At 40.0% G+C, this 10793-nt stretch overlaps 1 protein-coding gene across 2 annotated transcripts; it reads left to right on the top strand.

The window, feature by feature from the left end:
- The first annotated feature begins 3031 nt into the window (after window positions 1–3031).
- LOC140275129 (uncharacterized) lies at window positions 3032–10401 on the top strand. 2 transcript variants are annotated; one of them, XM_072370532.1, is made up of 12 exons: window positions 3032–3095; window positions 4789–4820; window positions 4911–4988; window positions 5074–5216; window positions 5302–5424; window positions 5512–5569; window positions 5698–5997; window positions 6283–6419; window positions 6519–6635; window positions 7322–7379; window positions 7622–7687; window positions 7783–10401. In XM_072370532.1, the coding sequence occupies exons 2-12, from the start codon at window positions 4811–4813 to the stop codon at window positions 9024–9026; spliced, it is 2334 nt and encodes a 777-aa protein (XP_072226633.1). In that variant the 5' UTR covers window positions 3032–3095; window positions 4789–4810; the 3' UTR covers window positions 9027–10401. The 2 variants fall into 2 exon arrangements, with proteins under 2 accessions (XP_072226633.1, XP_072226632.1); XM_072370531.1 differs by lacking the exon at window positions 3032–3095 and having other exon boundaries at window positions 4302–4820.
- The last annotated feature ends 392 nt before the right edge of the window (window positions 10402–10793 follow it).

Here is a 10793-nt window from a genome sequence, read left to right as displayed (position 1 = left end):
AATGTTATCAGCTATAAAGGAGACTGGAGAAGAAAGAAGAGGAAAGGAAACAATCTGCAGACAGTTTGATAGAAAGGATAACGAGCTTGGAAGAGCAGATGGGAAAGATTCCGACGACGAAGAAGGCAAAGAAGAAATCTGTCCGGAAAAGATTCCTCCAGCTTTTTAAATTACCTGAAAAAGTCTGACCTCTGACCTAAAAGTCATGAAACCTTTTCCTCCTTCAAACCTAACACATTCACACTACCAACCTCTCTTCTTCTTCATCTAACCCTAACTCCTTAATCTTAACAAGATACATAGAATATAAGTTTTGGTTCAGTTTTTTTTCTCGTCTTTTTCCCAAACCCCCCCACCCTCATTTATTTTCTTGTCTTTACTTTTTTCTTTCTATCACTTACAAAAAAAACTTTAAATTAAAAAAAAAAAATCTAAATCTAATTAATGTTTTTTAGTGGTATGATTGCCACCCATCATGTGGGAGACCTGGGTTCAAATCCCCTGCATGAAAGGTGCCACCTCCAGTAGGGGTCCTTAGGCAAGACCTGCTTACCCTAAGTTGCTTTGGATAAAAGCATCTGCCAAATGCATAAACATAACACTAAAAACAGCCCGACATTAAACGCATTCCTTTTAAGCTCTTATGGTGCAGGTTTGTGTATTTGTGCAGGTTAAAAGTAGAATAAGTTTAACCAAAAGTTGGAAGAAAAGTACAACAGAATAACTATTTAACTCGCCTTAAATTAGAGGTAAAAAAGATCTGAAAATGAAGGAAAAAGAAAAATGATATCAAAGTGAAAATTTGAAATTAATTATATTTTTCTTTTTACTTTAAATATAATTTTTTGATTTTCAAATTTCATTTTAAAAATTGGACTTTCAGTTTCAACATTTTTTTTTTTGTTGTCAATTTCAAACCTTTGTTTAAAATGAACAAACCTCACGACCCTGTCATGGCTCGATGGCCTTGGCCCATCTGAGTCTCGTTGGGTGTCTGATGTATTGGGACATTAAACTAGTCTAAAACCAAATTCAAAGTTAAAAAACGAGAATCATTAATCAAAGTAACTATTCTGTACATCTAAAGGACAATTGTTTGATTAATATATTACCACTGTCACTTCTCTGGTTTGTCTTTAGTCCTTGTGCTGATGGCTTTTCTCGGAGAAGAGACTTCTGTAAACTCTGCTGGTCCACATGTTGCTGACCTGTGCAACAGAAAGCACATTTCATAGCTCAGGGGGGTGTAACAGCACTTTAGTCCTGAGCAGTCACAGTATGGAGTTAACAGCTTAGTGTGTGCAGTAGGACAGACAATAACTGGTAAAAACAAGTGCAGTGGAACTGTGGAACTCACTCTTCTGTTGGGTAGCACTGATGGGTACATGGAAGATGCTTGGTTTCTCTTCAGCCTTGATGTTTTTAAGAATTTTTAAAGCTAAACAAAAGTTCATACAAATGAATGTGTTTTCATTCCATCCATAAACTCAGTAAATTATGCAATAGCACAGACAATAACTGGTAAAAACAAGTGCAATTTGTAATACAAAAAGGGTAGAATTCACATATAATAAACACACGTACGATGCACTTTCTGTCCGATACTCTGATTTAATCACACTGTCTAAGAGTCACTCTTAGTTGGGAGCTGCAGCCTTCATTCATACCACATGGGTCTTTCCTAAAACCTACAGGAAAGATTCAGTAGCTACCCAAGAGGATGACACTTTCCTGATGTAGATTCGGTGCAAGAAGGGAAGGGCTCCAAGTAAAGATGAGACTGTGAAAAAGGAAGAAGCTAAGAAGGGAAAGACAAGTCTCTCATTTGTTTGTTCGTGTTAATTTCGTGTTGGCACAATTAGCATCTTATTTGCTTTAATTCCACTTGAGTGATCTTTTTGTAAGTTTCAGTTGCTTTTCAGTGAACTTTGCATTCATTTCACCTCCACTGGTACCGACCCGTACCAAGACAGAGGGAGCAAGGTGAGTCTTTACAATCAAGTCTCGAGTCAAGTCCCAGGTAAAGACATGCGAGTCCCAAGAAGAGTCCAATGCAATATAGTGTATATCACCTGTGTTGTTTTAGAGAGCATGAGAGTGGACAACACAAAGAAGTCAGTGAAGCATGAGTGAAGCTGACACAGCTGTGCATCAGGAGCATTCCTTCATTTATTTTTCTCTCAGGGAGTCTAAGAACAGTTCAGAGCCCTACTGCCTCACATTGTGAAATAAACATGAGATTTATATCTTCTAATAAACACCTAAGAGTTAAAGAAAGTTTAGCACTTCCCTCACACTCTCCATTTAAAGTCCTCCATTACACAGCAGTGTTTCAGCTAAACACAAAACAGCCAAACACGAGACACACACTCCTTTCAGATTAACACCCACCAGTGCAAACGGCAAAGTTTACATGATATCTTGTCAAAAGTCAGGTTCACACCCAACGTTGCAGTGAGCAGAAGCCAAGGCCATCTGCAGCACTGAAAAGATTAAATAATAGATTTTAGAGAGCATGAGAGTGGGCAACACTCTCTCTGGGAGTCAGCATTATGTCCCTGCTTCCTCCAATTTAAAAACCATCACTAAAAATCTCCCAAAATTACATCTAGTCTGGCTCCATAACATTCCTCCGCACCGAATGCCAACAATACAGGTGATTTATCCGTGCTGAAGACCACTTTACCCCAAACTCCTTTCTCCCCTTCATTTTTGTCAGTTGAAATTGGTTCAGCCGTTAGTTTAATACACTCTTAATTGACTTGGGACATCGTCTTGGTGAATTTGAATCACTCGTGTCCGCTAATGTAAGCTGAGTTGACCCGTGCGTCTGTAGGGGCGTTCACTGTCTTTTGGCAGTCGGAGAAAAAAAAGCATGTTGTTACCAAAATTCACGCACGAGTGTGGCACGTCATTGTTAACATTACTTCACTGACTTGTGGTTACTTCGACGAAGTAGCAGCGTTTGAACAGTAACACTAAAACGGGTCTCCAGGCGGAAGGAAGTGAGCTTGCTTGTTATTTTTTTTTTATTGTTTCTAGAGCCGGGGCATAGTTTCAGTTGTGTTTGTGTGTCAACAGAAGAGCCGAGTGCGGTAAGAAAACTTTTTTTAAAAAAAAACCTGTCCATTTAATATGTGGAACGGTTGTGATTTGGTCACGAACGTTGTGAGAACTGACGACATAACTTAAAGCGACTGTTAAAATCAGTTGGCGACTGTTTAAAAGTACAGTTCGTTTGCTGCAAATTGTGCATTTGTTAAGCTTGTCGGTAAGCTCTTATCTACCCGTTGTCTAAGTGTTAATGTCATGCAACATAGCTGTGTTTCACTTCATTAGTGAGAGATATTACTTTCGGGTAATGTTAACGGTAATAAATCAAAGCACCTGGGGACTTGCGGGTCCTGACGGGGCTTTAGGGCCATAAAAATGAAGAATAAAGAAACTGTAACGTTAGGTAATGCTAGCTAAGAGCTTCGCAGAGATTAACTTTTGAAAGGGGAGATTATATATTCATTTCCTTAACCACAAATTATGTTACTATGATGAATGGCAGAGCTGTTAGCTCACATTTTCACCACAAGTTACGAAATGGCAACTGTCTTGTGAAATTTTGTGATCGTGAAAGAGCAGAAATGAAACGTTTCAAATGTAAACTTGAGAATCACAAGTTTCTCAGAAAACCAGAAACTAAAAAAGATCGTCAGCCTTCGTCTCCGGCGTCATGGAGCGTGATTGTATTACAGCGCCATCTGGTGGGGACGCTTTAAAACCACAGTTTACGGTAACATGGCCTCTTTTATTTAAAGTTAACGTGAACCTCTTATCCAAAGAGAAGAAGAGAAATGATTAGACCGACCTGTCTGAGCTTTTGGACTAAATTATTTATGTAGAATCCTATAATAACATCCGTGTGTATTTTATGTTGATTGAAATAAACTAAAATTATTAGAATGATTGATGAAAACATTTAAACTAAAGGAACTGGATTTACCTCAGTTGAGTAAAAGATTTGTAGCCACTAAACACCATCAGATGTATGACCAAAACAGTCTTTTTTTTTTCATATAAATGTTTAGGAGGATGTCTTCTACACGGTGTCCCATTTATATAAAAAAAAAAACAAACAAAACAAAAAACGGCCCCTAAATATTGAAGAAATAAGTATTTGAGGACTTGAGTGAGAAATGACCAGTCTATTTAAACAGAGTTAAAACTGGTCTGAGCCCAAAAGTGAGGAGTTGAGAAGCGGATCAAACATCAAGAGAAGGAAGCCTAAGCATGTTTTTTTTTTCTTTTCTGAAGACAAGCAGATGCCTCACAGGATCAGAAAGATGAACCACTGTGTTCGCCATTAGGTGAAACTCCGTCACAAATGATGGAGACCGTGGTTAAATGATGACTGTAAAGACACAAAAAGCTCTCTACTGTGCATACTTAAATTGTTTGTTATATCCTCCTCTTATGTATTTCACTTGCAGTTACTTTTCTTTTGTAAAATTAGTTTTCACTCATATTTTAGCCTCCATCTAACGGCGTTATAAAAACAAATACAGCTGTGGGAGTCTGTAAGCTTACTGGAATGTTTGTCTCGTGAAATAAAGTCCTAGCTTGACAAATGTTAGCATGCGAACACGTCTTTCCTTAACACCATATTTGCTGTGGTTGGTAAAGTACATCGGTAATGCTGGGGGACTGGATTGGCTTTAGTGTTTGCACATCTGGACACAAGCGTTTTTTTCATTTAAAAAATGTGATCTTACTTCCAACTGCAGTTTCTGTATACAGGTGGTGTTTCTTCAGCAGCAGGATGCAGCCAGGTGAGGCACAAAACCGACTGCCTACGGGCTGCCGTGCATAACTTTGCATTTTGTGCGAACACATTTGTTTGACGCATTCTCCTTTCGTAGAAAGTTCAGGCAAAAGCCAGCTGTTTGATTCTCTGAAGGTGTATCTGAGCAACAAGAACAGGCTACAACCAATCATTGGTGTGTAGCGCCAAATTCCTGTTTTCTTTAATTTGATCTGTGCTCTGTTTTTATTCAAAGAGTTTGTTGTTTTATGCACGTCTAGGCTTGGACAGCATTACAGAATGTGTGAATGTGGGTACGCGGAACAAGGACACATTGTTCTTGTGTGAGGTGTGTGTGTGCCGACTTAATAAAGCTGATATGCGGAACCACATTTTGGGAAGTCTTCACAGATTCAGCTACATTGTAGGTAGTACGGAAGAACTGGCACGATTGCAGATGTCTGTGCTGCCTTCGGTCGTTATTTGACGGGCGATGTTTTGCTTCTCAGAAAGCCTGCCACCCCCACTTGATGTCTGAGTGGCAGGAGAACTCTGACCTGTCTAAGCTGGCCTGGCCACTGATGGAGTTGGCCAGGTTGCTGGAGGCAAAAGAGGGACCAGGAGATGTCCAGGTATGTTGTTTTGCCTGCATGTGTCGTCACATACTGATAAGTGGTTCGGCGAGTGTGCTCATATGTTCACGCACCTTTTGCATGAAGTTTTTAGAAGTTGCAGATACCGTGTACCAGAGGGTGGCAACGCAGACTGATAAGCAGGGTCAGTGGATATTTACTTGTTCAGAGAAACTGCCTTCCATTCTCTTGCCTTCCGTATTTAGTTCCTCTAATGTTCCACCTTTTTCCTCTTGTGTTCTCATTATTTCCGCATGTCCTAAAACACCACAGCTGTGACTCTGATACACAACTTGAGATTTGAATGGGGTGAATCGGAGAGCTTTTCAGAAACCGCAGCTTTGCACTTTCCCATCAAATCGAAGAGGGTTGTTCTGTTTCCACAAAACCTCCCGAGACATCCCGAGAAATCCCTCGAGGCTGACACAGAACTGTACGCGATCTCTGCACATGGCAGCAGATGTCCCGATGTTCCCGAACATGTAGCTCGCTTTGCCGAGTCAAAGGTCTCCTTGAGAAGCAAAGCAACGTCACACTTTCTGGATGAGTACGCAGGAGCGAGGCCTCTTATTGGTGAGCACAGATAGCTCTGGAGTAAGAACTGGCAAATAGTTTTTTTAATTTTATTTTGTAACACAAATGTGAATTAAACCAGATCAGCTATTGTCTTTGCCTTTCACCATTAGATGAAACCAGTATCCTGTTACGACTGATATTGATGCAAAGTTGGTTAAATGCATATTCTATTTACATTGTGCTGTACAGTCTTATGTGGGGTCAAACTTCTCATATCATTCTTGGGGGAAAAAACAAGGCAAGTGTTTTTTTTCCCCCACTAAATGTACACGTTTGCAACAGGTCTTGTCCATGTAGTTGAGTTTAGAAGTGAAGATGGCTGCTCACACGGATTCTTATGCCACTGCTGCCGCATCAGATCCAATAAAAAGGACATCATCGATCACTTAACCAGCTCTTCCCATATCAGCAACTACTTAGTAAGTTTGTTATGGATGTAAATCACACTGTTGTCACGTTTACATCATCTTTAGACCAAATGCTACAGTGTAGATCTAACTTGGGTTTGATTTGCCAAGATGGAAACTCAACCTGATGAGTTGCAGGTGATCCGTGAAGATCTCAACGACAACTGTCAGCTTCTCCAATCACTGGCTAAGAAAGTGGTGCAAGACGAGGGCAGAGGGGAGCGAAAGGTATCCTGCTTTTTTCCCTTGGTCACAGATTATCCCTCTGCTGTAATGGTAGTGCTTAAAAGCTCGTCAACATTTTACAGTTTGCTATATTTTTGCATAAGTTTATCCTCAGACCTTGTCAGATTTGAACAACATTTAACACATTTAACACAGTTAATCGGATTCTAAGATTTAAAAAAAAAATTTTTTAATCATAATTTATATTAATAAAAGCATCAAACTGGTATCTGTTGTTAGTGTTCACGATTCTGCTGTAAAGAGAATAAAACAAAAAAAGAGAGCTGTAAGGAGAAAGCTGCTGATTAAAGAAGACCAGAAGTCAAAAGTTATGACTTTAATCCAGTGCAAATTATCCAGATGACCCAAAGTGAGCAGTTAATATACAGAAATGCGATACACAAGACAGATCAATAATACGAAGTTATCACTGCACAAGGAGGCCACACGAGATACTAAAAGCAAGGGCTCACACGCTTTTGACACTAACACTAACTCTGTAATATTGGATCATTCTCTTAAAAAGAAATGACAAAAAACAATGTATGTTTTTGTTGTAAATGTTTAAATTTGTTGGAGGTGTCTACTTCTACTCTTCTGATGTTTTATGTACTATGTCATGAGCAAGTCTTGTGTTCTATACCAAAGAGGTGGTGATTGTGCTTACCCCCACTATTTCATGTTTCCAGGTGGTACAAGTACCAGAATCCCATTGTAGGCAACTCACTGGCAAAAGTTACCACTGGTGTAAGTACTGATGATTTCTTTTGACCGGCCATAAATCCTCCAGCGCTTTTGCTCTAAATCTTCACTTTAAGTGTGAGTTATAAGTAAAAGCCTGTCTCTTCATGCTGTTACTTTATGAATGAATGTCTGGAAAATGTGATGCGACAGTCAGTCCTGTAGATATCAGTGATACCTTGGGAGTTTTTCAGGTTAGAAATGCAGGTTTTTCTCTGCATATCCCTGTTGTCTTTGTTATTTTCCAGGTTTAAAGATGCTGTCGAGTGGATGGGCACATCACAATACCCAAAAAAGGATCAAAGCTGTCAAAGGTCTTTGAATAGTTAACTTCCCTTTTCTTTTCTTTCCTTTTTTTTTTTTTTTGGTAATGTCCTTTTTAACCTTTTCTGTGTCCTTTCTATTTAAGGGACAAACTGTGTGAACAAGACTTCAGTTCAACGCGGGTCAGTGAAATGCACTTTAGGGACGCCAAAACAAGCTCAAAGGGTGAAACCGAAGAAGAGGAAGAGGAAGAAGACCAATACTGTGTTCAATGTAAGCCTGTTGCTTCCCAAAGGCACAATGCTGCTGAAGAGGACGTCTTTCAGTGGAGACAGCCCCCTCGAGCCTTCTGCCCCACCTTCATTTGACTACGATCCAGTTTCTTTACCAGAGTCTGAGATAGTGGACTGCAAGGCAGAGTGTGATCCTGCACCTTTTGCATTTTGCCACGATGAAGATGCCTTCGAGTCCCAAACCTCGGAACCACAGCAAGATTTCCATCAAGAAGATGGAGATTCTGGTGATTCCATCCCAGAAGGACACATCGCATCCACTGCATCCCAAGATATAGACGGTTATGATCTGTTCTTAAACCAGTCTCAAGACAAAATCGGAACAGAAGACCATGCAGTGTGTGGAGACTGGAAGCATGACAGACAGTATGGTTCTCGTGAAAGGTCAAGTCATGAGTTCTGTAAAAATTGGGAAAATGAAGATATACAGACAGAGAGTAAGGAGCCGTTTCCTGCTGTGTTCCACACCCAGGACTGCTCATCTTATAACTCTTACTACATTCCACAGGAGGGTGCCTATGAACACTGGCACGGTTCGGTTTCAGACAACAGAGTTGGAACAGGATATTCAAGTCAGGAGAGAAACATCAAGGACATGAACTTCAGTGCTGTTCAACAATATCCCCAACAGCAATATCAAAATCAGCAAACAGCATGGGTTGACCCAAGTCTTCAGTCAGGCCGCATGTGGTGGCATCATGACTGGTCTGGCGAAGAAGTTCCTTATTTAGATGCTGCCAGGGTAACCATGCAAACTCCCGCTGGTGATACCCGTGTGCACAGTGGCAGTGTTTCATCAGAGCAGCATACAGTACAACTTCATAAGACTGACGTGAGACAGCTGCAAAGATGCACACAGTTTACCATGAACCATTTCCAGAGACCTCCACAGAATTATGTGACACAACCTTCAACCTATCAAGCCAGCCAAGCTTACCGTAGCTTACCTGTGACAAACCACGGGCAGCCCTTTGCTTATCCAGTCGGTGGTGGTGGTTTGGATATGATGCACGCGAATGCTTTCATTCAGCCGGGGCAAACGGCGTGTCATGGAGCCTACTCTGATATTTGTTTCAGAGCTGGTGCCCCCCTTTGAATAAAAGCACACTCACTGAATCTGCAGTACGATCTAATCACACTTTTTTTTTCTCCTTTTATCACGAGTTGACACAATTTCCTGAGTCTTGATGAAATGTTTCTGTCACGCTTTGGTCATGATGGCACAGACAGCCCTGCAACCTTTTTAGCCATCTCATAGAACTGGCCCAGGTTGTAGTAGCAGTCCCTCTGTCACACATTGGCTCCATCAATCTTTGGCTTGCTGTTGGTTCATTTCTCTGTGTTTTGAGATTTTAGACGTCGACGACTGTTGTTGTCAAATTGAATCATTTTGGAATAACAGAATGCTTTTGCATTCAATGACAAGTGGGAAATTTGGCTTTCCAGCTACTGTATAGAAAAGAATGCCAACAAATCAAATGCTCTGGTCTGGACAGAAGAGACTGGGCAAGGATTGTGTTATTGTCTGTTTTCTTAAAGTGAACTGTGACACCGCTGATGAGCATTTGCTCTTAATAGCAAGCCAAACATTACGAGCAAAAGAGTTTTGTCTCTACACTAATGAGTTACAGTGAATGCAGCTTGATTTAAAGTTGTAGTTGTGTGAAAATGAAGACGAAGAGGTTGGACGTTTTCTACTCTGAGCCGGGAGTTTTGATACAGAAGTTCCAGAGTTGTTTTCTCAAAAGGTTTTTGGGTTTGTAGTTCCTTTCGGCACCTGGATTTAGCCTCAGAAAAAAAATGAGTAAAAAATGAATTATTTGTTTAAAATATGCCCCCTTTAATGTTTGGCCAGAATAAATCTCCTGAATGTACGTGTGAATAGTTTGATATGAGGCCAGACTGCTGAGTAGCAAATATCCAATTGGATGCACCTGGATATTTCTGTTTTTGATTAATTACGAAGATGTCTCAAAGCTCATAAACAAACATCGTATGTATAAGTTTAGAAGTCCTACAGAGCTGTGCGTGGAGATTGTGGATAATGAGATTTTATGCAGCAGACTGTAGCTCTTTTGTGTGTGTGTGTTGTGTGTTTATGGTCAGAGCTGGAAGAAACTATTTTCCTTTGGAAAATCACTGTGAAGCTTCGAGTTGTAGTTGATCCTAAATACCAGTAATGGTTTCATTTTCACAATTTTATTTACACCAATGTACAAGCTGGACTGCATTTATTGTGTACGAGCAGCCTCTTTATAACTCCAAAAATACAGTTACAGTCAAATGCATTGCACACCATGTCGTCTTGTTGGTCCTAAGGTGGATTTTTATTTCTGTGATGGACTGGCGACCTCCAAACCCCGAGCTGCATGAAGCGGGTATAGAAAATGGATGGACTTTATTTCCATTCTTAAAGGTTAAAACCATGATAGCACCTGTACTGTATTGCTTGTGAATTGTTTTTTGTTTGTTTGTTTGTTTGTTTGTTTTTTTAAAACGTAAATAAAATAAAACTGAGATTTGGTTTAAATCTATGAGATGAGATTTGAATTTTTTGCTTGTATATATGATCTTTTGACTTTTGACAGTTAAGTACTTCAAAGACCATCAGACATAAGAGGGAATTATAAATTGGTCATGTCTATTCTGGCCTAATGCTTTGCCACAGTCTTTAACATAGTAACGCTGCTAAATTATTTTCTGTTTCAGTCCTTCATAGGACACGAAACATTGCAAGCAAATCTTTATTTTTTTAAACTAATCTATTGTCTGTGGATATGAGGAAATCGGTCAATGGATACTTCTATCCAATAAGTCTGAAAATACGACCTACTTGCTCGATATTAAGCTGAGGGGGCTATCG

This window comes from Leuresthes tenuis, unplaced genomic scaffold, assembly GCF_036924035.1.
Source record: "Leuresthes tenuis unplaced genomic scaffold, fLeuTen1.0.hap1 SCAF_18, whole genome shotgun sequence".
Taxonomy (NCBI): domain Eukaryota; kingdom Metazoa; phylum Chordata; class Actinopteri; order Atheriniformes; family Atherinopsidae; genus Leuresthes; species Leuresthes tenuis.
This window is presented reverse-complemented; position numbering and strand designations above follow the sequence as displayed.

Bases quoted from the DNA above. Each gene is read 5' to 3' on its own strand.
- LOC140275129 (XM_072370531.1), top strand. From the start codon at position 4,685: ATGCTGGGGGACTGGATTGGCTTTAGTGTTTGCACATCTGGACACAAG. The intron at 4,821-4,910 runs GTGAGGCACAAA...CTCCTTTCGTAG, and splicing joins CAGCAGCAGGATGCAGCCAG to AAAGTTCAGGCAAAAGCCAG. The intron at 5,217-5,301 runs GTAGGTAGTACG...TTTGCTTCTCAG, and splicing joins TTCACAGATTCAGCTACATT to AAAGCCTGCCACCCCCACTT.